General features: G+C 34.5%; 1 protein-coding gene and 1 long non-coding RNA gene across 3 annotated transcripts; both read left to right on the top strand.

The window, feature by feature from the left end:
- Positions 1 to 203: 203 nt before the first annotated feature.
- Positions 204 to 24,505, top strand: LOC111789140 (inositol hexakisphosphate and diphosphoinositol-pentakisphosphate kinase VIP2-like). 2 transcript variants are annotated; one of them, XM_023670178.1, is made up of 31 exons: positions 204 to 461; positions 697 to 845; positions 922 to 981; positions 1,323 to 1,369; positions 2,271 to 2,354; positions 2,846 to 2,909; positions 5,084 to 5,237; positions 6,881 to 6,951; positions 7,173 to 7,277; positions 7,505 to 7,597; positions 9,743 to 9,817; positions 10,437 to 10,522; positions 11,889 to 12,095; positions 12,179 to 12,278; positions 12,363 to 12,433; positions 12,818 to 12,899; positions 13,801 to 13,956; positions 14,141 to 14,183; positions 15,268 to 15,350; positions 15,630 to 15,692; positions 15,772 to 15,846; positions 16,714 to 16,839; positions 17,060 to 17,301; positions 17,556 to 17,600; positions 18,555 to 18,621; positions 19,274 to 19,345; positions 20,824 to 21,068; positions 21,150 to 21,207; positions 21,997 to 22,164; positions 23,027 to 23,101; positions 23,597 to 24,505. In XM_023670178.1, the coding sequence occupies exons 2-31, from the start codon at positions 735 to 737 to the stop codon at positions 23,855 to 23,857; spliced, it is 3,189 nt and encodes a 1,062-aa protein (XP_023525946.1). In that variant the 5' UTR covers positions 204 to 461; positions 697 to 734; the 3' UTR covers positions 23,858 to 24,505. The 2 variants fall into 2 exon arrangements, with proteins under 2 accessions (XP_023525946.1, XP_023526574.1); XM_023670806.1 differs by having other exon boundaries at positions 697 to 818; positions 23,597 to 23,857.
- On the top strand, positions 2,916 to 4,864 carry LOC111790605. Its single transcript, XR_002814579.1, has 2 exons — positions 2,916 to 3,197; positions 4,650 to 4,864. It is a non-coding gene; the product is annotated as an uncharacterized LOC111790605 (long non-coding RNA).
- Positions 24,506 to 25,111: the final 606 nt, after the last annotated feature.

The raw sequence follows: 25,111 nt of genomic DNA on the forward strand, positions 1-25,111 counted from the left end.
TTTGTAAAGAGCCCATGGCTTTACGCAAAATCCCCAAAACACACCGTATGGTGGCTGATGGTGTTGGTCTCCTCCCTTTCAGGCCCCTTTCCACGTCCCTACCATATGCAGAAATAAAATAAAATAAAATAAAATAAAAAATAAAAAATATAATAAATAATAAAAAAAAAAGAAGGAAAAGAGAGTCAGAGACCAAATCATCCCTTTCTATTTTTATTTGTTTGCATATTCCGGAATCCGAGTTTCCAACTGCGTATCCAGACACTCACCGTCGTCGTTCTCCAATACATATCACTCTCTCTCTCTCTCTCTCTCTCTCTCTCTCTCTCTCTCTCTCATTGTTATGGCGCTTTCAACTTTTCCTCTCGCATTTTAGAACCTCCGTTATAATCTCGGTCCTTAACGTCTCCATCTTCCACGGCGAGTTTCTTGTTTCTCTTCCTCCTACTTTTCAAGCTCTGGTACTCATCTCTCTCTCTCTCTCTTTTTGTTATCTTTTTGCGTGTGTTCTCATTTTACAACGTTTTATTCGTTTTATGTTGGCGTTCTTGGATGTTTTTGCGGTGTTCTTGTTGTTGCTTGAGTTGTGGATTTGATTACGTTGCCTTCTGATATTTTTCTTGTCTTTTTTTTTCTTTTTGCTCTGTTTTGTGTGTGGTGTTGTGAATTTTGGCATTGATGTTGGAGTGGAAGCAGAACGTGTGAATTGGATTTAGATTTTGTGTTTTTCTGGAATGGGAAATATGGAGGTGGAACTGGAAGAGAATGATGTTCAGGAAAAGAAGATTAGGATTGGAGTTTGCGTGATGGTAAAGAAGGTGAAATGCGACGCCAAGCTTAATCATGTCCGCATCTCACTCTGAAACAGAACTCTATTTTGTTTGCTTATCATCTTACTCTGTGAACTTCTGCACTGCATAGGTGTCCTCGTCGCCAATGAGACAGATATTAGATAGATTGGAGGCCTTTGGTGAATTTGAGGTACGTCGTTTTTTAATCATCCAACCGTGTTTCTTATATTTGCGAAGTTCAAATCTCCTGTAGTTGCTACTAGTTTCATTGCACGCGCTAGTTTTTTTCCCTCCCTGTTATTAATGAACGACAGATGGACTATGAAGACCTAGTTGTTTAAGAAATGAAGTAGTGTTATAATTTCTCTTTGGCAGTGTGGTTATATCTCATACCTTGTAGAGGTTTGCGAAATTAAGCTTTCACTGGTGTATATTTGCGGAGATTTAAAATTTTTCTGATTGTATTATAAGTTTATGCTTTTGCGGATGTTTATTTCTCATTGGTCTTTTTCATATGTGGACTGATTGTAGATAATAGTATTTGGAGACAAGGTCATTCTTGAAGATCCAATAGAGAGGTATAGTATATGGTTACAACCAGAATATAACTATTTTGAGGTCGCGTATTCAATTTTTTTCATCTTTGGTTTTGTATTATCGCATGTATTTCATGAGAAAGGTTAGCTGCTATTTTGACCCTCTCATTTCTTATAACCATGAGCAGACTCTTCATCACTTACTTGGTACATTGAGAAGTTTTACATTCTCTTGCCAATATTTAACCCGCCACGTGCTAAATAACTTGTTCTACTCTGGCCAGTGAATAACACATCTTTGGCTATGGATTTACTGTTCAAATTGTGATGCTATCTTGAACGAACTTCAGACAAGTAGCCTTTTAGAAGGGAAAAGATGGGCTACCGAAGTTTTAGCTACTTCTTGGGGAGTTCGGACTGAAAGGAAGAGATGTTTTGATTTTTTAAAAGAATAAGTTAGTGGCATACAGATAGTTGGGAATATATTCACTTAAATATTACTTTACGGGCTTTTTGATTACAAAAGAGAGAACATATATCTTTTAACTTGCGGTTTTTTTAATTACAAAAGAGAACATAAATCTTTTCGCATTATTTAAGGGGTGGAGATCTTACTAAGTTGAAGGTCTCTTCTCTTTCCTTGCTTTCCATTTTGGGGATAGTTTTAATCATTTTAATTTAGCACGTGTATATTCACATATTTCTTTATTTTCTTTTTTCCAAATTATTTCTACTAAACATTGGATAGATTATTCGTTTCTACTAAATAAACATTGGGTATATACCATGGAGGTGAAATTTTAGAGTTTGAGGTCTTAGACATAATAGACATAATAACTCAGATAGTGTGCATGTGTGTTGCTGGTGAATCAAGCTTACTGTACTTGATGAATTATTAGATTCTTCTTGTCTATACGTTTAACTATCAGAATTCTTGTTTCAGATGGCCAGATTGTGATTGCTTGATTGCCTTTTACTCCAGTGGCTATCCATTGGAGAAGGTTGAAGAGTATGCTGCTCTTCGCAAGTAAGCTTTACTTTTTACTCATTTATTTACATTGTGTTCATCAATAAATTATTTATCAGTGCTTCAGCCATGCTAGTTCTTGCGAGTATTGACAAAGTCTTCCTAGGCCTTTTACTGCCGAAGCAGACATCTCCTTTTCCAGAATAATTTAGAAAAGATTGGACCTATCGTTTGAAATTTTTTGGTTGTATCAATTCCTCTTCTCCCCTTTGGAGCTAATCGTAAAAATTTAGTCTCGATGTAACTACTTTCATTTTCCTCTTAGAATTCCACACTGTAAAAATTGAGTTAGCTTCAAGGAGTATGCAAGTTTGGCAGTCGTTGACATCATCCACAAACTTTTGTTTGCGTGGATGTGGGAATGTCTCTCCTAATGCTTTATATATTCATATGAGCCTAAATTTTTCGTTCTTTGACATCTAGAAGGTTGATTACTTCCTTATAATGCCTTTACATCAATGGAATATTCAATAACATACTCTCATATTCAGACCCTTTTTGGTAAATGAGTTGGAACCACAATACCTTCTTCATGACCGAAGGAAGGTTTACCAGGTATGCCTCTTTGATTTGTATCATTTTATGCTATTTCTTTTACATCTGTTAAATACGGCAGTTTTTATGTGGTGCTTTGTCTTAAGTTATTTAGTATGTTGTTGGTCATATAATCCGTTAATCTTTCTATTTGACTTTCACAGAGTTACTGGTTTTACATGCTTAACCTTTACTGATTTAAGGAGCGTGAATGTTTCTTCTTCAATAAAAATTATTCATTAAGATGGGAGAAAATGCAGAGGAAAGGAAGCATCAGGAATATCCTCTCCCCTAAAGCCAACTGAAAAGGTGGCTTTATAGAAGTCCCCGTTGCAAAATACTTTAAATGATTGAAGTGCCTAAAATCTTAATTCACTATTTTATGGAAGAAAGAAAAACTACTGTTAACTATTGAAGGATTCTCCTTAAGTTAGGAGATATTTGTGTAACTCATGAGTTAGTATACAAGTTCAGAATAAATGGTATCTATTCTGTTACTCAGCTTGAGCTTGAGGGGAGTGTCAAAAGATATTTGTATAATCCCATTAAATAAGCGAAGTAGTTGAAATTAAGATTTATTTAGTCTGTCTCCCTTTTATAAAAGGGACATGCAATTCTCTAAAAATTAGTAAGAAAACAGCAAGCTAATTTAGACTTGCAGCATGGTATCAAAGCATAGCTGTCATCAAAATCCTCATTCAACAAGACCCTCAGACTTTGCTGCTCAAAACAAAAGAAGTTGCTAAAATTTTTCAGCTTCTACAAGGAGATTGCAAAATGGAAAAAAAAGGGGAAAAAAAGAAAACTGCAAATTGATTTTTTTTTTTTTCCAGCAATCTGCAAATAATATTAAGTCCAAATATCCCCGACTTCCTCTGCTGCTCAAATCCCCAGCAATCTGCAAATGTGTTCCACCAATGGACCAAAATTATTCTGTCTGTTCCACAAGCCGCAAACCCACCAAGAAACATATCCATTCTAGCCTCCATGATCAGAGTCTTACTTCTTTCATCGTGAGCCTTCATAGCTGATCTTCGACTAAATATATTTGGAGCCTTCATAGCTACCGTTGACAAATTTATTCGGAGCCTTTATAGCTACCGTTAGAAAATTTATTCAGAGCCTTCATAGCTACATTTGGAAAATTTATTTAGAGCCTTCATAGCTACAGATCATCCACTTGGACCAAAATTATTCGAAGCTTTCATAGTTACTGTTGAAGTTTTTCCTTAACGTTGGAGTTTTTTCCTTAACGTTGGAGTTGCGTCGTCGAAGTAGTGCAATCAATATTGCACATAAACCTATTCAGTCCAAGCTGAGAAATAGATATTTTCATTCATAGCTTGAGGGAGAGTGTCGAAGGATTCTCCTTAAGTTCGGAGATATTTGTGTAATTCATGAGTTAGTATACAAGCTGAGAATGAATGATATCTATTACTCTGCTTGAGCTTGAGAGGAGTGTCGAAGGATATTTGTATAATTTGGGAAGTAGATGACCTCCTTAATTTATATGATTGGATTATTATTTAGATTTAGTTATCTATTATCTACGGATTATTATTTAGATTTAGTTACCTAGTATCTAGGAATTATTATTTAGATTTAGTTACCTAGTATCTAGGAATTATTATTTAGATTTACTATTACCTATCTAGTAATTAAGATTTAGTTAGCCTTTCTCTCTTTTATAAAAAGAACATGTAATTCTCTGTATTAAAAAAACAGCAGTCTAATTTAGACTTGCTACATTGACTTGTACAGGACTACAAACAAAAAAATTGCTTGAAGAAGGCTCGATAGGAGTAGGTCATAGGAAAAAGTTCTATGGACCCTTGGACTGGATATTCCTGTCTGTTGATGATTTCCATCATTCTTTCTTCCTTGGTTTGTTGAACGTTGAGATTGAATGGTTAATTGCTCCAGTTGGGGCACCGCTGTGCATACGAAGCTTGTAAATCTAATTGGATTTATTGTTCTTTTTCTTTGAACAAATACTTTGTGAAAAATTGTTATATTGGGTAAGTGATAATATTTGAAGTTTATCTTTAAAATTGATGTCACACTGTTATGAGAATTAGATGCATATCACTCCATACATGAATTTATTGATGAAAAAACTAACTATTGCATGAGTATTTTGGTGGTTTGGAATTCAAATAATAATAATTAATGTTGTGTTCACTTTTGGAATTAAGCGCCTCGAAACGTTTGGAATTTCTGTTCCAAGCTATGCCCTTGTGAATAGAGAAGTGCCATACCAGGAGGTGGAGTATTTTGTTGAGGAAGAAGACTTCATTGAGGTTAATGGTAACCGATTTTGGAAGCCATTTGTGGAGAAGCCTGTTGATGGTGAGCTTGCATCTATGATTTTCTTGTTTTCTTTAACTTTCCATTTATCTTTTTATAAGCATGTGTATTGCGAGTAACATTTAGGATGTTGGTAACATACTTTCACATATATCTTAAATTTTGATTCAAAGAGAGCCTAAAGTTTTACTTATGTTGTTTACATCACATCTTAAACATTTTTATTAGCTTCTTAAATTTCTCTTTATAATTGTAGGTGGCCAAAAGAATTTGCGTTGGTTAGCTATTTTAATAGAATGATTAGCCACTGTGCTATATTTAGTGGCAGAAAACTCGTATGCAATACTCGTAGGACAAAATTTAAAAGAAAAACTTCATATGAAATTTAATATCCTAAGTGATTGATATTAACTTCTGAACCAATAGTTTTCTCCTTTGACTATTAGGTTAATAGATGATGATCGTGGCATCAATATTCAAACTATGATGGATGGTTCAAGAGTATATGTTTATTTTTATTCATTTTCTAATGTGATTGTATATTGGCTACTGTCTTCACAGAATTGTAATTGTTTGATGGAAAAAAAAAAAGCTTGATAAGTGAGTTTTTGGATAGGCATTGTTTATGGGTTGGAAAATGAGATTGAAGGGGAACTCTATGTTCATGTGGAAGTCCCCAGGTCTATTCTTGAGGGTTGCGTTGGACACTTTTCTCTCTGATGACAGTAATTGGCTGGGAAACCCTTTTGAGGGGACGAATTCTTTAAAAAGCTTAGAACACCGTTGAAGGGGAAATTTTACGATGGTCCAGAACTATAATCATACTGGAATCAGTATATCAATGGTTGTATCCATCAGTGTACCTATGTTTTCTTCCTGTGAAGGAAAAAAGTTGCTAACTTGAAGGATTTCCGATGTGTTGGTCTTCTTATTGGTCCTTAAAAATAAGTCATATTATTGGTCCTTGTAAATTATATTTGAGATGTGCCAAGTAGGTAAACAAGGTGATTTTTCTGAAGGTTGACCTTGAAAAGGCCCACATAGAAGACATTTGATGCTATTTTGTAGGAAAAAAAAGCTTTGGAGTTTGGTTTTAAGTGGTGGAACTGAAATTTGGGGTGTATCTCTTGCGCAAGCTTCTAATGTCTTGGGCTTGTTTGTTACATTTATAAAAGTACAAGGCCTTTAATATTACAAAGAAAAGTAAGAAAAGCCAAAATAGCTAACAAAAGTATTTTTGACCTTTAAACTATGTTATGTTTTCTCCTTTTCATTTGATGGCTCAAATTACATTGCCCTGTATTACTTACATGTTTTTTTTGGAAGTTCTGTTTATTGCTTTCTAAAACCAATATTCTTTTGCAATTATTTTGTAACCCTTATCACTTAACTCTACACTTGAATTAAGAAAAAAAAAAACCTGTTCTTTCTAAAATGGTCTGTTCTCTTATTTAGATCCTTTAAATACTCTATATAACTTTAGATTTTAACCATGAAAGTTTCTAGTAAAAATATTTTGATATATTTTCATACAAGACGCTCTCTAAAAATATTTTCCTGAATATCCTTCAGCAAGTGTTTTCTTCTCCTTCGTACAACATCTACATTGTTTCATATATTGCTTTGTTATTGTGCAATTCTTCTTTCATAGTGATTTACCGTTTCTCATTTATCATTATTTGAAGGGGATGATCATAGCATAATGATATATTACCCCAGTTCAGCTGGTGGCGGTATGAAGGAATTGTTTAGGAAGGTAAGCTGTTTTGTTGAAGCTATATTTTATGTTACATGAATATATGAGAGAATCTTAACAGAAAACAAGTTTAATTTTCCTGTTCTGCATTGCATATAACCTATTTCCAAGCCATTGGCGTTGGTAGAAAAATTCATAGTTCTAGATTCTGTTCCAAGATATTAAGAGGTCCTTATGAAGGATTAATTCTTTTGTGATTTATTCTAATCGCTTAACTTCAGGTTGGAAATCGATCGAGTGAGTTTCATCCAGAGGTTAGAAGAGTAAGGCGTGAAGGCTCATATATATATGAAGAATTTATGCCAACTGGAGGAACAGATGTCAAGGTTCTGTACATTTTCTTTCATATGTTTACCTATTGAAATTTATTTCTTTCATTGTTTACGTGCAAGTTGAATCGACATCTTCTCCATGTTTTGGAAATGTTGAATACTTTCTGAAGTTCATTTGTTGAATGTTTTTCAATTTCTGATGTTACAGTTGGTTGATCTTATAATTCCTCGTTAATTGGGGGGCATAATAATTGTTTCACTGTCTTGTCAAATGGTTGTAGGTTTACACTGTTGGTCCTGAATATGCCCATGCCGAGGCACGCAAATCTCCCGTTGTTGATGGCGTTGTTATGAGAAATCCTGATGGAAAAGAAGTAGGTGGCGTGTATTATATTTTGTAGGTCATTTAATTTACAGAAAAAAAAAAAATCATTTACCCTCTTCTACACTTTGACTGGCCGTCTTTATCTTTTTCTCCGTGGGTTCTAGTTACGCTGCATGTTTTTATCTTTTTATTTTTATTTTTTATTGTTATTATTATTATTTTATAAAAAAGTTGTTAAAAGTCTTAAAAAAAGAAATATAGAAGGAACATATCCTTTTCTAGTGGAATATGAGAAGATGAATTTTTGTCCCTCTTGAGCAAGTAGTTCTCAAATATGCATGGAATAGGGATGGACAGTTCTTCAGTTACATGGCTGCATTGTTTCTGCTATCATAAATATTCTCTTTCTTATTTCTTCTTTAGATAAGATACCATTTCATGAAGACAATAAAATTATGAAAAACTGCCAAAGGAGTTGCAAAAGCATTTTCCAAGTGGCATGCATGGACCAAAAGGAATAATTGCTAATGAACTTGGATTTAAGATTCCGGAAGAAGCTGAAAACAACTGTAGGTAGATCTCTCTTCCAACAGTTCTGGCCCTTGAAACGATGATCACTTAACATTTGCTCTATAAATTGACTGATCTTGTATGGACTTGGGAGGTTGAAGCTTTAGCGGCACAATAAATTCTTCCCAAGTTTGGATGGGAAGGGGCAGAAAGGGCAGAGATGGCTCGTTGTTCCCCATGCAGATAAACATCAACTTACCAATTTAGGTTGAGGTTAGAGTTTGGTTCCTTCACCAAATTCTATAATTTTTGCTTAAGTTGTCAAGACTGAAGGTCAGAAAAAAGAATTTTCTTTTTTTGGGAACAGAAGATTTTCGCAATCGGTTGCATAAAGCTGTGGTGAGCCTTCAGATCTCTTTTGATGAGGAAGCTGAAGGGATTTCACTGTAAACATGGTAGGGCTATTAAAAAGCTAGGTTTTATCTTTGCAGAGGTCCCGCAAAGAAAAGCAAAAGTTGAATCCATCAGTTTACTCTATTTAGAAGACCTCATTTAAATCAATTTCCCAATCGTCATTTCTAGATTCTTGCATGTCTTTGACCGAGATATGGTTGTGGTCAGTTTACCAATTACTGGAATCGATGAGCATTTTACCTAGCTGCCTGCTTTTACTACCTTTTACTTTGAAGACCCAATAACTAAAAATGAGTGTATTCACTTATAAGAGAAAAAAGATGTTGGAATATGGGAGCTTGAAGGCTTAAGACTCTTTTCCTGTTAACCTCATTTTCAAGATTTAAACTATTCAACTTCTGCTATGTCTTCCTTTGTAGTTCTATTTGGACGGTTAATATATCAATTAAAATTAAAGATTTTAGTTTAACGTGATTTCTAAGTGGCTTGTCAAGATCCTAGCTAGAATTCCTAGTAATGTTCTCTCCGAACTGTTGCAGCCCCTACAAGAAGGATGGAAAACATACTAACCATTCTCATTTACTGTCGTTTACTTTGAAGATCTAACTAAAGCTTTTGGTGGAATATTTTGTTGGAATGAAATATTAGAATTTTCTGAAGAGATGGAGAAGCTCCTGATGATGTTTAGGATAATGCTGTTTCTACTTTTCATCCTGGTTAACTTCGCAAGCGGAAGTTAATAATTATTGTACTTCTATCTTTGTAGCCAATTGGAGACTTCTACTGTGGTCTCTTTTGGCTCATCCATATACTTCCAGTTAAAGCTGCTTTATGGATTATTTGGTTTAAAAGACGTGGGAATCTTCCAAGGGATGGAGAAAGCTCCAAGTGGTCATGGGATATTGTCATTTCGAAGGCTTCAAAGTGCTCTACATAATGATAATAGTATTTACAGTACTTGGATCATTGCCGCCACATGGAGATTCTTCTATGATCTCTTTGGCTCACTGCTATACTTTGCTTTTTTTTTTTTTCTCCCCCTTCGGAGGCTGTTTCCTTGACCATTTTTTAAAACCTTTTCATCAATGAAAAGTTTTTTTTTGGTTAAAAAAGAAAAAGATTGTTGAATAAGTTAATTGATATTACAAGAGGTGTTGAGCTAGCATTTACATCCACGATCATTCAAGTCATATTTNAAAAAAAAAAAAATATATATATATATATATATATATATATATATATAATGTACCATATATCTGTATTTTTCCAGGTGAGATATCCTGTACTCTTGACTCCTGCCGAGAAGCAAATGGCTAGAGATGTTTGTCGTGCATTTAGGCAAGCGGTAAGTTGAATAAAATTTGATAATTTAATTGATCTTTGAAATAATTGATATCATTCCTCTCTTTTGCTCTCTCTCTCTCTTGATTGCTCTACGTGATAGAAACTATTTATATTGTTCAATTGTTCATCTTGCCTGCTTGAACAACCCAAAATGTTTAGTAGTCTGGTGGCTATTAACAGACACAATTTTTTAAGTAGAATGTGTTTTGACATTCCTTAAGTTTGTTTAACAGGTACTTATGAGCTCTGTTTTTATTTTTTTTCCTTAAGTTGGGAAACTATGTGTCGCAATTAATTTATTTTTCAGTTTTCTGATTCCATCTCCCTTTTCTTTTGCTTTTCAAACTAATAATTTATTAAGGTCTGAAGTATGGATGGTTGAATTGCATATTTGACTCCCTCATTTCAAATTCCTATGAAATGCTTATAGATGAAAACTTTTTTATATTTGTACAAGAATTAGCTCCTTTGAATATAATTTGTTGTAGTTATGTGTTCAAGAAACTCCTATTACACAGACCTGCACAGCCACAACCGTTGTGCGTTTGTTCCTTCTTCCCTAAATTACTTTTCGGTGTAAATTTTTAACAGCTGATTCTATTTTTACTTTATTTCTGCAGGTTTGTGGATTTGATCTTCTACGATGTGAGGGCCGCTCATATGTTTGTGATGTAAATGGATGGAGTTTCGTTAAGAACTCTCACAAGTAATGCTTTATGCTTTATATCTCATTTCTAGAAAATTGTGATAAATAATATCGTACTTCAACCTAATTTTTCAATTGGTTCGGCTCTGTTCTGAAACCTTTTATACCTCTATTTACAACCTGCTGCACGGTTGCATTAATGTTCAAATCCTATAATATCCAAGGTAAAAGGGTTAAAGATCCTTCTGAGTCATCATCTAGCAGTTGAACTGTGTTTGAGAGAAGACTTTCATTAATGCCAAGGGGTTAGGAATCACCCTCGAGGGCCAAGGGGCCTTACTGAATCTCCTTTGTTATAATCAAAAGCACATCAGAACTACACGAAACTTGGAACAGGGTTCACCAAGAGGGGCCAAGAACTGTAACTTTGCCCACAACTCATTTAATCTAAAGTAGGAATTTTGAATTCCTTTTTCCCAGACATTTTTCCGAAATCAAATCCTCCAGGCTCTAGAGTGCCACGAGAACTTAACACCTCTGAAACATGACTACATAGCAGCTGCATTGTATCCATCTAAGCAATGTTTTTTAGTTTCATTGATAGTATGAAACTAGGGGAAGAAAGCTAAGCCTCAGGCCAAGTGACTAGCTCCGTTTACCTTTTGAATCTTTCTAAAGAAAGCCTCTGTAAAGTTATTTTTGGAGCCTCATAAAAAAAATGGTTTGTCTGTGGAATCGAACTCCTTAGCGGCCATGAAAAATGAGACATTATTAATAGGAAGATTACAGAATAGTAGTTTGAATAGGGGTGATGCTTTCTCCTTTAGAATAACGGTGGTCTCTATTTAAGTGGAAGCCTTTAGTAGAAGCTAAGGATATTCATGGTGTACTCTATCATGGTGAAAGGTGATTAGATAACGTGGTCAAAGGGTGCTTGCTGGTTCTTTTTTGTTGCATTTTTTTTAGTGGATTGGAATCTAATCAGTAAGTTACTATGCTAACAGAATGATAAGCCGAATGTCTGAACGTGAATTAATTTATACAATTTGAAGAACATATTGTATGTGAGAGTTTTCTTTCATGAGCGATGAGATTACCCACCTTCATAGACGCTAGATGAGAGGTGTCTGGAGAGACGATCATATTTGTTATATCTCAGCCCTTCGAGATGCCGGCTCTAATTGACTAATTTGCTAAGCTATCACTTATTGTACCTTGCCTTTTAAAATCATTTCTGGTGGTTGGTCAATTCAAGTTGCTTAAAGATTTCAATAGCATTCAACCTTTTCAATTGTGTTAATTCTGGTGGTTGGTCAATTCAAGTTGCTCAAATCACTGACATCTTTTACTGTGCTCACTGTCGTTAATACTAAAAATCATTGTTGTTTTGGCAAATAATACACTAATATTTGGTGAGTAAGTGCAGGTATTATGATGATGCCGCTTGTCTTCTCCGAAAGATGTTTTTAGATGCAAAAGCTCCCCATCTTTCTTCAGCTATTCCTCCCACTTTACCATGGAAAGTCAATGAACAAATTCAGGTCTCTGAAGGATTGACTCGTCAGGGAAGTGGTATTATTGGAACATTTGGCCAGTCTGAGGAATTACGATGTGTAATTGTTGTCATTCGGCAGTATGTTACAATACTTTGATTTCTCTCTGTATACAAAGTATCAGTTCTGTATGTCTAACACAACTTACATTTTATATCGTCAGTGGTGATAGAACTCCCAAACAGAAGGTGAAATTGAAGGTTACCGAGGAAAAGCTACTCAACTTGATGTTGAAGTATAATGGAGGGCGTCCAAGATCTGAGGCAATTATATTTATATCTATATCCTTTTTCTCTTTCGTCCGACTAAACAAAACCTTTTGACACCTATTAAAAATCATTTTGCAGACAAAATTAAAAAGTGCTGTGCAGTTGCAGGATCTACTAGATGCCACCAGAATGCTTGTACCTCGTACTAGGTATCAGACTGCAATTATATAATTTCATCAGGGCTTTATCCCGAAATTTTAGCATGTAGTCTATCCATGTATATTTCTCTCTATTTTCTCATCAATGTGCGGTTGATAGATTTATTCAACTGTTTTTCAATTTATCAAATTATTCGCTGAAATTAAGGGTCAATTATCATTACCAATTATCTACTTCAACAAGATTCAAAGAATGCAAACTATCTTTTCCATTTTGAGGTTTTATTTATTCGAACATGCATCATACTACACTTTTTATATTTTGTGTTTGTCATTTTTGTAAGTAGGAAAATGAAAAACCCAACATTATGATGAATTTACTTACCAAGATATTGATTTTGATTTAAATTCTTAAATTCTTTGTGGACCGTATAGACCAGATCGAGAAAGTGATAGTGAAGCAGAAGACTTTGAGCATGCAGAGAAGCTTCGTCAAGTTAAAGCAGTGCTTGAGGAGGTTTCTTTCTATCTGTTTAACTTAAGGTTTTAACTTAGCAGTGTCTGTTTTCATATTCTTTCAATAAGAAAGCCAAAACTTTCATCAAGGTAATGAAAGAATAAAAGGGCATCGAAAAGAGCCCCACAAAAAAGCCAAACTAAAGCAGTGTTTCGTCTCATTAGTATTATCACAGGTCTGACAACTTTTGTATGAATCCTATATCAATTTCATCCTGTCAAGTAGTTTTAGGAGGCAAATATAATAAGACATTTAGTTGTCAGTCACTTGTATGAATGCAAAATGCAAAACATCTTGTTGCCTACATTAGTCAATGCAAACACGTGGTTACCTGCAGTACCTGAACTGATCTGTAAAATGATAATTAATTATTTGGATCTCTAGGCATATATTTGACATGCAAAAAAAACGTAGTTTTTTTTTCTTTCTATTTTTAAACTTCACACTTCAGGGATACGTTCAGACATAGGGGACATATAGACAAGTCCACCTGAAAAAAATGAGAAGTTTTTTAATCAACCCAACCCATTTCTTATTTTATTATGGTCGGCCTGAGCCCCACAATTTAACTCAACCCTAAAAGTCCATCTGAAAGATTAAAGAAATTGTGAGGAAAGGTTCATGTCACTTGCTGTGCTTCTGCAATTATATTTCATTTGTTTATGTTTGTTAAGAAAATGAACCCTCAACATGTTTGAGTCCTACTTCTTTAGAAGTTGACAGGTTGCCATTAGACGTCATATTTGTGTCTTGTGCACCTATGAACGACATACCTCCCTGCCCCAGCCCCACCCAAACATATTTTTCAATTACTATTTCTTTTTTATGATGCAGACTGCATCTTCTCCCTCTTTTTCATGCTTTTTATTTATTCATTTTTATTTTATTTTTATTTATCCAGGGTGGGCATTTCTCTGGTATCTATAGGAAGGTTCAGCTGAAGCCACTAAAATGGGTTAAAGTTACAAAAAGTAATGGTGAAGAGGAAGAACGGCCTGTGGAAGCTCTCATGGTTCTTAAATATGGAGGCGTTCTTACACACGCGGGCCGGAAACAGGTTTTGATTCTCAATTTTGAACCTAACTGTTATTTATTATAGTGTGGCTGTGGTATTTCTTCCATTTGTGATCTTTAAATGTCAGTCTTGAAATGCACATACAATTCCTCAGTTCATGTAAACATGAAAACATTTCTGGTCATAGTTTCGTCACTTTTCGTGTCTGTTTCCATTTTTTTTGCAGGCTGAAGAACTTGGAAGATATTTTCGCAACAACATGTATCCAGGTTAGAATTATGAATATATTTTTATATAATAGACCATGTACGGGGAAATAATAGGTTATTGATATAAACATTTGAATTAGGTTTGTTTTCTTGAGCTTATAGTAATGGTTGTTGAAAATATTATGAGCGTTGTATTGGCTTAATCAACCTTTTACTGATATTATGGCCTATGGGATAATCTTTGAGTTTACATTCTTCCTCTTAATTCTTCTCTATAGGTCCTTACCAACCATTTAAAATCATGTAAATACTTGGGTTTCATGTTGCATTCTAGTTTGTTAAATCCAAGACACCAGCTATCTAGGATGCTTTCTCACTTTCAAGCTCATTATCATTTTATTAGGGATTTGAAGAAGAGCCAAATGTAAGAGGTATTATGACATGGAGTTCTTTGCATCTCATGTTAGAATTCTCCCTAACCATGTATTCCACCCATTTAGCTCCTTTGACCGGCAATATTGTACTGGGACATTTTTGGAGTTAGCCACTAGTAGATTCTTTGGTACACCACTTGAAGGATATCACTTGTAAGCCAAAAATTCCCCTGCAGAAGATCTTTGTCGAAAGAGATTTGACACCATTTCTCAATTGTGTCGCATACTCCACAATAGATATCCATGGCCTTTCGAGACTTGGAGCATTTTTAGGCTGATAGATATTCATGTTCTTTTGAGACTAAAAAGAACACCCTCTCATCATTCAATGGATTTTTTTTTTTTTTTTTTTTTTTTTTTTTTTTTTTTTTTTAAATTTTTTTTAATTTTTTGTATTTGATAGCACTTGAGAACTTCTGGAGTAGATATTATAATTTTTTGTACCATCACTAAACCATGGAATGTTGATCCACGTTTAATGTGGACCAGATTTGCACATGGTGTAAGCTGCCCTGCTAGGCATGAAATTAGGATATTCTTTATAATGTCTTCTAAGATCTGTTGAAGATTTTGCTAGATTAGATGGTAATGCAGATATTACATGGTCAAATAAAGATGAATTGCTTTGTCTGTGACATATCTGTAAATGATTGACAGCAATAGCTTTTGTATTTGCATTGTCTTCTTGATCGTTTTCTACTCTTATTCAGGTGAAGGTACAGGTCTGCTTCGCCTCCATAGTACATATAGGCATGATTTAAAAATTTATAGCTCAGACGAGGGCCGCGTTCAGGTAAATTACTAGGGAAGCTATTTTGTTCAGTATAAGTGCAGTTGTTTTCTTTTCTTTTCTTTTTTAGCATTATTTTATTAACTATTATTATTATTTCTTCCCCTCAAAAACTAGATATTAATCTTCAATAAGAGGTAGAAGTGCATTTTTTGTTTCTTAACAGAAACATTTTTCTTCTTTCATGTATTGTCAATTTTTTTTTTCTGCTTCTGAATTGTTTATGAACTTTGTCCAACCTGTTCTTAATATGTGGGTTGTCTGCATAATATCCATCCGCAGATGTCGGCAGCTGCATTTGCCAAGGGTCTCCTCGACCTAGAAGGTCAATTAACGCCAATCCTGGTTTGTAGCTTTCTCTCAATGCAGTTTGAATGCCTATTACCATTGGGATTATCTAGCTCATAATGTCATCTTGTTGAAGGTTTCCCTTGTTAGCAAGGACTCCTCCATGTTGGACGGACTTGACAATGCCAGTACAGAGATGGAGGAAGCCAAGGTAGTTGCTCAATATTTTCTATACAGCACGCCAGATTTTAGAATGGGTTAGATCCTAGGATTTTCAGAAACGAAAAAAAAAAAGGCAACAGTTTTGAAATATAATATTAGTCAATTAATTTCTATGGTTTTCATGTTAAATTTGCATTTAAAATACAATGTTAAAATGATATTGGACATACTTGCTTTTTTGTGTTTATGATGGTTCCTTTATATATATATATATATATATATATATATATATATAATCACATATGCACCTCCTAGGAGAAGGTAAAGGAACCAATGGATATGAATTTAAACCAAACATACATTTCTAATGATTCGTTATGATATGATATTTGGAAAGAACGTTCAAATCAAACTTTTTCATCCTACTGTATGCTTAAAAGTGCAGTCAATTCATAAAATTGATGGTCATCACGTACAAGGATATTTTTCTCCTTTTTATTTCTTCATTCTCAACCACCTAATGGAATGTTAAAATTCTACAAGGTTCCCGACAATTAAATATTGTAAGACCTGAAAGTTTTCCTGTGAAATTAATTGGATATTAGAAAAGGGGGAAAAAGTCAATTCGCTCAAACTTTTGTATTTTTTCTTGGACTTGAAAGTTTTCCCGTGTGTGTGTTTCAATGTATCCTGTGGAAAGTGGCAGGGTGTTAAGATCTTATGTACGTGTATCCCAACCTACGTAATGCACTTTCAAAAGTTAAATCCCTTTTCTTATAGATGTTTGATATATATATATATATATATATTTTTTAATGCATGGTTCTATTTTGATTTGATTGTCAAAGAAAATGTACTAGTTTAATCCCTTGTTCTAGTTTCTTGATTTTATGGTTTTCTTTCATATTTTACAAAGGCAAGGTTGAATGAGATCATAACATCGGGTGCAAAGATAACTCACAGCAACAGTTTAGCGGAATCACCATGGATGACTGATGGAGCAGGACTGCCTTCCAATGCCTTTGACCTTCTACCCAAATTGGTAATTATTATTATGAAATAATATAGTTAGTTTCTATCCTGTTATGTTATCGTTGTCAATTTTGTATCCAAAGGTCATTGTCAAATTTTTTTAACTATAAGAAAAAATTCGCTTGCTGTCATTTATCCATGGTTTAAGCTGTAAAATAGTAAGAATAATTTTACTTAAATGTCCTTAGTCCTCTTTTACTCCTACGTATTCATGGCTTCATTCTTTCCAGGTAAAATTGACTAAGAAGGTCACTGAACAAGTGAGATGCCTTGCCAAAGATGAAGATGAAGAGATTACAGAGGCAAGTTTGTACGACATAGTTCTACCTTATGATCAAGCAAAGGCCCTCGGTAAGACCAATATTGATATTGATCGTATTGCTGCTGGATTACCTTGTGGCAGCGAGGGATTTCTTCTCATGTATGCTCGCTGGAGAAAACTTGAAAGAGACTTGTATAATGAACGGAAAGAGTAAGTACTGACTCGTACCATTTGTTATGCTGCCTTGACTAGTGAAGCAAGAGCGAAGAGAAAAGTTTATGGCAGTTTGAAATTATGCCGCCATCTTTTATTAATCTCATACCGTTTCAACTTGATGAGGATTGCTTTAGACTCATACAATTTGAACTTGATGAGGATTGCTTAGGCTAGGAGTATTAATTTCATATGAAAATGTTGCAATTATGTGGATTTCATTTTAACTACCATTTCAAATCATCTTGCAGTCGCTTTGATATAACACAAATCCCTGATGTTTATGACTCGTGCAAGTAAGTTTTCTTGTTTCTTCCTATTTTGACTTGTTTATTAGTACCGACTATACTTGCTTCAGTCATACATAAGTAATTAAGGAATTATGTGGTAGGAATATTCTTTAGTAAATAACATCACACCTGAAGTAAATCTAAAAAAATCCCTAGATAACAGTAAATCTAAATAAATCCATAGATGCTAGGTGACAATAAGGGATTACTCAAATATCTCCTAACTTAAGGCTCATCCTTTGACACTCTCCCTCAAGCTGAGTTGTGTAGATATCATTTATTCTCGGCTTAGATACTAACTCATGAAGTAATAAGCTTTCAACAGGTGTTGATTTGGTGATGAAGAGTGTTCATTTTTGTAGCAATCTTAACTGAAAGTATATTTCTCAGTGTCTTGACCTTTGATTTGTATGCAGCACACGACTCATTTTCACTTCCAACTCTACAAAAAGAAAAAAACATAGTTTTCACTGTACTTGTTCAAGAATCCAACGCAGGGAATTAATTTAACGCTGCTTGCTTTTCATGTTATCCCAATGCTTCAATGTTTCCAATGCATGCCATTACTTAAGTGAGCATAGTGCAAAATGCAATCAGATAAGGTTTGCAGACTTGACAGCTGATATGAATACTTAATGAATTATGGAGATCAATTTAGTTCCTAAATATTAGTAAAAATGGGTGTTTACATTTTCACCAATACATTGCATGAAAAAGAACCAAAACCAGAAAACAACCAAAGGTTGAGAAAGAATGTCTGTAAATTCTTCCATTCCTCTCACCAAAAGAAACTATTGAGAAACTCCGTTTAAAGTAAGCGACAAAGTCTTCTTCTCATACTCTTAATATGTGAACATACGTCAAGATATGATGAACAGATTTGCATTTGGCTATTTACATGGAGTTTTTATATAATATATATCTTCTTCTGAGCATGTTTCTTGATTGACCAACTGACAGATACGATCTCTTACATAATGCCCATCTTAATCTGGAAGGATTGGATGAGCTCTTCCAAGTTGCTCAGGTACAGTTCCCAAACAGTACATTCGAATGCCAAAACTTTTCACAACTTTGTAATCTTTGAAGCGCTAATGCATCGACTAAAGTTAGCATGGACACGAGATCCATCAGTTACCTGTTTAAATTGACTACAAGCACTTATTGGTGTCCTGGCTGTGCTTGGTCAATCTGACAAAACTTAGATTCTAATATGGCTCTAGGTCAACTTTGAATAGTATTTTGACTAGATAGGTGCCAAGTTATCTTGCATCTTGTGATTAATCACTGATCTTGATACTAGGTTTGGTGTCATATCAAATGCGGATGGGTTGGACTTAAAATGATTACATATTTCAAATAGTTGTATCTTGTGCTAGATTTACTATTATTTTGGGTCATGCTACATATGCAACTGCACCTTGAAGAATACATATTCAATGTCTTGTCCAGATGTTGAAAAGTTGCAAGTCAAACCAATCAATAGTTGTGCTATTTCAAACTTGACTCGAGGAATTATTGATGTCATATGGTTTCAAACTTGCTTTTCATATGCTTTGTTCACGAGTTTTTAGTTTAATCCAACACATTTTACTCCTTTACCAATGCTCTTTTACATCGTCTGAGCATTGACTTCTATGGTCACGTTAGCTAAAGTAATTGGTCCATTTTTTTTGCAGTTACTTGCAGACGGTGTCATACCAAATGAGTATGGGATAAATCCAAAGCAGAAATTGAAGATTGGCTCAAAGGTTAGCTTCTCTTTCTTATTCTTCCCTTTATTTATTCCTCGTTTTTTTAATAGATCTGTTGAGGATAAATCCAAAGCAGAAATTGCTATTGATTAGAGAATGTTTCTGAAAACTGTTGTACAATAGACCTACTTTAAAACTTGAATTCAGGCTGAATCATTATACATGACCTACTTTGAAATTATTATACGAGACCTTATTATAGAATGTCCTGATCTCCAAGGTTTTAAGTTTGGCCGAATCTGGTTTAGGTTAGAGAGAGAAAAAATAGATCAGTTGTCAAAATTATTTAGTATCGCGGATCTTTATTGGGGCCTTATATCAAATGAAGGTAAGCTTCCTGTGACTTGGAACTTGAGTAGAAAATTGTTCTCCATTTACCAACTTTATACTGAAAAATAAACTTTTTGTTGGCATTTGAAAAGTTGCTATAATAATATCTCACTTCTCCTTGGAGGAGGATTAAATAATAAACCGTACTGGAAAATAACCCAAAAGTTGTTTAAATAATAATATCTCACTTCTCCTTTCATTGAATAACTCAAATGTTGTTACGAAACCCCCCCTACTAGTCTTGATTACAAAGAACATATAGAAATTTGTCCAAAAATTCCGACAAGAGAGATTAGAAAAGTTGGAGTTTGATTTTCTAATTTCTTAACGCGAGGAAAATTATTTTGGGAATCCAAAACAAAATTCCATTTTTTTGAATGACTTCTCTATGTCACTCACAATTGTTAGTTCATGTTTTATTTCTAAAATGTGAATTAATGAACATGGGACATTTAAAAATAAAACTTTGTAGAACTCCATTATTTTAAGTGGATACAAAAGATAAGTTTTGGTACATGGGTGTTGTAGAGTGTTGACACCTTCCACAAACAAATGACTCCCAAATTCAATTTGATTTATGTAGACCAATTTTTTATTCTTGTAAATGGGTGACCAATCGTACCTTCAACATGACTAATGACGACTCCAAAGTTTTTTCAAAGATTCTAATGTAGAATATTAATTTATAGTTAGATAACACTGATATTTATTTACAGATGGCTTCAATGTATTTTTGCTCCATGAGGATTGGGTACTTCTTAGATATATATATATATATATATATATATATATATGAATAATTTGATTAGATGATCAATAGTTCGAAGTATTAAGATCTTTTAAAATTATCCTTTTCCTTTATTTCTAAATACTTCTGATCTTTAAAGTAACAATGATATTTATCTGCCAAATATGACTTCGTAGTTTTATAAGAACATTGATTTATAATAATAAAAAACCAAGCATGCACATATCTGACAAACAAAGAACCTGTTTCCTGCAAAATAAAACTCAGTCTCCCATTCAACATCCAACCCTGGTCATCCACGTTCAACATTTTGTCCAAAGGAAGTCCTTTTTACTTTTGAGTCAATAAACAGCAGCCAATACTTTTTTACCTGAAAATTTCATACTTTTGCTGCTAGATTGCTCGCCGTTTGCTGGGTAAAATTTTGATTGATCTTCGGAATGCTCGTGAAGAAGCAATTGAAGTTGCAGATTCAAAGAGTCATCAAGACCATTCGAGGTTAACTGAAAAGAAAGATGTAGACAATCTATTGAAGCCTAGCAGTAAGAATGAGGACATGAGAAAATCTAACACACCAAGTGAAATATCGATGGACCCAGATGATGATGATGATAAAGAGACCAAATATCGCTTGGATCCAAAGTAAGAATTGGGACACTGCTTCATATTTCTCTTTAACTCTTACAGCTTGACTTAATTGTTTCGTTCTTTCCTATCTTTCAGTTATGCTAATGTAAAGACTCCTGAACGCCATGTTAGGACGCGGCTTTACTTTACGTCAGTAAGTATAACAATTACAAAATATAAGTTATTCGTTTGATTAAATCTTGCATTATGGGAATCCCATATGTTGATCCCTATTTTTATCCCTTTATTGATTCAAACGATGGCCAACTTTTCATGGCATTGATGGAGTTCTTCGTTTTCTTTTTCTTTTTCTGTCACATACAAAACAAGATGGTTATTTGAACTGTTCTAATGTTTTCTTTAGCTGAGCATGTGGAAAGGAGGCCTGATAATTATTGCCTCATGATCTTTGTTTGAAAGCCAGGAATGTAGCTGTTAAATGTTAATCAAATGGTTTTGGGAGGGGCAATCTCTTCCCCTGCCTTGAGATTGTTGTGTATTATTGTTCTTAGTATACACGCTCAGGTTTCTTATAAAAAAAAAAGAAAAAAAGAAAAGAAAAGATCAAATGGTTCTTTTTGTCAAAACAGTTATTTCTTGTAAATCGTTTGTCTCTAGCTTCCATCTGGATTATCCTTCTTGTAGAGGTAAAGTTGTTCAACTCAACTCCCAACTTGACACCCTTCTTTTACTAATCCTTATATTAATTTTGTTGTTAAAGCTTATCTGTGGTCATCTTACCTTCATTTTTATACTCTTCAAGCAACAAACTTTTGCTTACTATGGGTTCTATTCTTGACAGTGTTATTTACATTTTTCTATTTCATAAAATTTAGCCAAGCTTGTTTTGAAACTTTTTTTAATGTTATGAATCATTCTTTTTCGTCACTCCACATGTGCATTTGATAGTGCTCATATTTAACCATATTCGTTTGAATGACAGGAATCGCATATCCATTCTTTGATGAATGTGATCCGTTACTGTAACCTTGATGAATCTCTTGTTGGAGAGGATAGCCTTGCCTGCCATAGTGCTTTGGAACGGTTGCATAAAACCAAGGAGCTTGATTATATGAGTTATATTGTACTCAGAATGTTCGAGAACACAGAGGTAATTGTGAAGTGAAATGTAATACTTACGTTCAATTTCAATCCTTGTTAGGTTGCACATGCTTTCTGTTGGAGCAATATTTTTAGACCTACAACTGATGTTTCAAACAACCACTTGCTCCAGAAATTAGCCTGAGGCTTTTCTGAGTGTGGGCTTCTAGCAACACTGCATCTCGACTGTAAAAGAACCCTTTTTTTTTTGCAAATTTTGCTTATGAGAACTAGAGAATTAGGGGCTTTTTGGAATGACTTTCTAAATGCTTCAAAATCCTTTTTTAAACACTTAGAAACCAAGACCTAAATAGTTGTCCCAATTGCAAGGGTGCTGCATATATGAGGTTTAATGAAGATTCATAGTGCTAGTGCTAAAACCTACTTCAGTCAATCATCTTTTTTCCCCCATTCATGATTTCTTTCGAGCTTTTCAGTTTTAAATTAATTTTCTAACATTATCGGTGTTGCTTGAATGACATGCGGCATATTTGGTTGATCAGCTGTAGTAACACGGGGTAAATTAAGTCAGTTGAGTGCTAGTTGGTCTGGTTATGTTGTTCATGAAAACAGTGAGCTACATTCTTCGATTGGTCATTCAAGGTAACAAGGAATGAGATGTCATTTACAAAGCCGGTAGTGTTTAAGGGTTGTACAGGTGTCCCACCTTTCTTGTGACCCTCAAGTCCTGCTTGATATCCATGTCCATTCAAGGTCGGACTTCTTGCCCATTGTGCACTCTGATGGCCCTGGGCCTACATCAGGCCCTCTTCATCATAATAAATTCATGATTTGTGTTTCTTACTGAAAAAAAAAAAAACGAAAAACAAAACTCTTGTGAGGCTGATTCATTGATTTCAAATAAACTGCAGGTGGCTTTAGAAGATCCTAAAAGGTTTCGCATAGAGTTGACATTCAGCCGTGGTGCAGACCTGTCCCCCTTAGAGGTAATGTAACCATACCGATAACAAACATCTAAATGTTAAGTTCACATGAGGAAAGTATCGTGTAATATATTCGTCGTTGCTTCTTACTTTCATTATTCCATGTCTAATCTGTGTCCTTAATATTAAAGCACGTTCAAATAAAACTGATTGATTTTATAAACTGGGATAACATAGTGGTATAAATGTCTAATTTCACTTTCCCTTGTGCAATTGAGAACAGTGTTAATTTTACGAGATATGATTCATGTAAGCTGGCCATTGATAATAGAAACTAAGGTCATGTTTAGAAGTGATATACATGGAAGTGATTTTGGAATGACCAAAATTATTCCAAAATCACTTGAGGCATGCCCAAAAGCACTAAATCGGCATGACAAAAGTGATGTTAGTTATTCCGAATTACTCTCAAACATGCCCTAAGCATCACTGGGTTCCTAACAGAATTCCTATGGTTTCCAGTTCAAACTAAGCTAATGTTTCAATCTTGTCTGACAGAAAAACGATAGTGAAGCAACGTCATTGCATCAGGAACATACGCTGCCAATAATGGGCCCAGAGAGGCTGCAAGAAGTGGGATCGTGCCTAACGCTAGAAAAAATGGAAACAATGATGCGTCCTTTTGCAATGCCAGCTGAAGATTTTCCTCCGCCATCAACCCCTGCTGGCTTCTCGGGTTACTTCTCGAAAAGTGCCGCAGTACTCGAGCGTCTGGCAAACCTTTGGCCTTTCCATAAACACTCTACTAATGGAAAGTAAATGCTTCTTTTATCCCTTCATTTTTCAAGAAAAACGAATCTTCTGAAAAATTGAATCTTTTATGGAAGTTCAAGAAATTTTTTGGCATTTCTCCTTTCTATATATATTCGTTTTAAAGATGTGTGAATTTTATCTTCCAAGACTCCCTTTGAGATTTATTCTCAACATTTCTTATGGAGCCAAATTCGGTATCTCATTTGGACGAGGAAGTGGATAGAGTTTGGAAGGTGAAGCTTCTTTGCGAAACAAAGTCCCTTGAAAGGAAGACTGCCAATAATCAATGGAGCTTTCAGAAGTATATTCCAACTTGGATGGGCCGACGTTAATTATCTTGATTTCATTTGATGCATTAGTTCTTTGTTAAATTTTGAAGTTCATTATTTGTTATGAGTTCGGGTTTTTTGAATTTCTCTTTTACTTTTTTTTTTTTCATTCCTTTTGTAGTTTTACCCTTCTAACCATAGTCCGTTAAAAAAATAGCCAGCTACATTTTGAGTTTTATTATAGTGTTCAACAACAAAAGAAGCTTGTTGAACCCTACTATAACAGACAGGTAGTCTAACCCATCTTTCACCTACCTTCCGTATGTCAGTCACTGTAAACAATTATGTTTTCTTTTAAAAGAAGCTTGTGTTTCTTGGCCTTTTACTTTCCTCTGAAATTCTCATTTGTTATGTTTAGTGTCTTGATTCAATTTCTTACGTGGTTCAGGATAAATTTAGCACTCTGGGCATCTATCCATGCACGAGATAACCTTCTTTTCTTCTCTGTTTCTTTTCTCGTGGATATGCACAAGGTATAACCTTCATCAGTCAATATTAGTATAACTTGAGTTGAATTTATTAGGTGAAGTTGCATAGCACCAACTTGCTCAACGATGGGTCACCTATAACCCATTTTACACGTTGCTCCATTACGATCGAGAGGATTTTGGAACAAGAATATGCGCTATTCATTATCAAGGATCTACCAACTCAAGGCCTTTGTTTGATTTAAGCTTAGTATCTAACCTCTCTTAGCTTTTCTTTAGGCTTTTTTTTCAGTTTATGGTGATGGTTGAAGCAATCAACTACCTGAAGCCAACCTACTTGGGTAGATACTATGCTCTTTGTCCAGAAAAAAGGAACAATTATAATGTGTGAATGAGAAGTATGAATCTTTTTAAGGTGGTGGAGTACTTACCTAAAGATGCCAATCTAAGTGGGTTGTTGAGTGCGGTCTAGAGACTTCCTAGAAGGAGAAATAGATTTCTTA

Source organism: Cucurbita pepo, chromosome LG01 (assembly GCF_002806865.2).
Source record: "Cucurbita pepo subsp. pepo cultivar mu-cu-16 chromosome LG01, ASM280686v2, whole genome shotgun sequence".
Taxonomy (NCBI): Eukaryota; Viridiplantae; Streptophyta; class Magnoliopsida; order Cucurbitales; family Cucurbitaceae; genus Cucurbita; species Cucurbita pepo.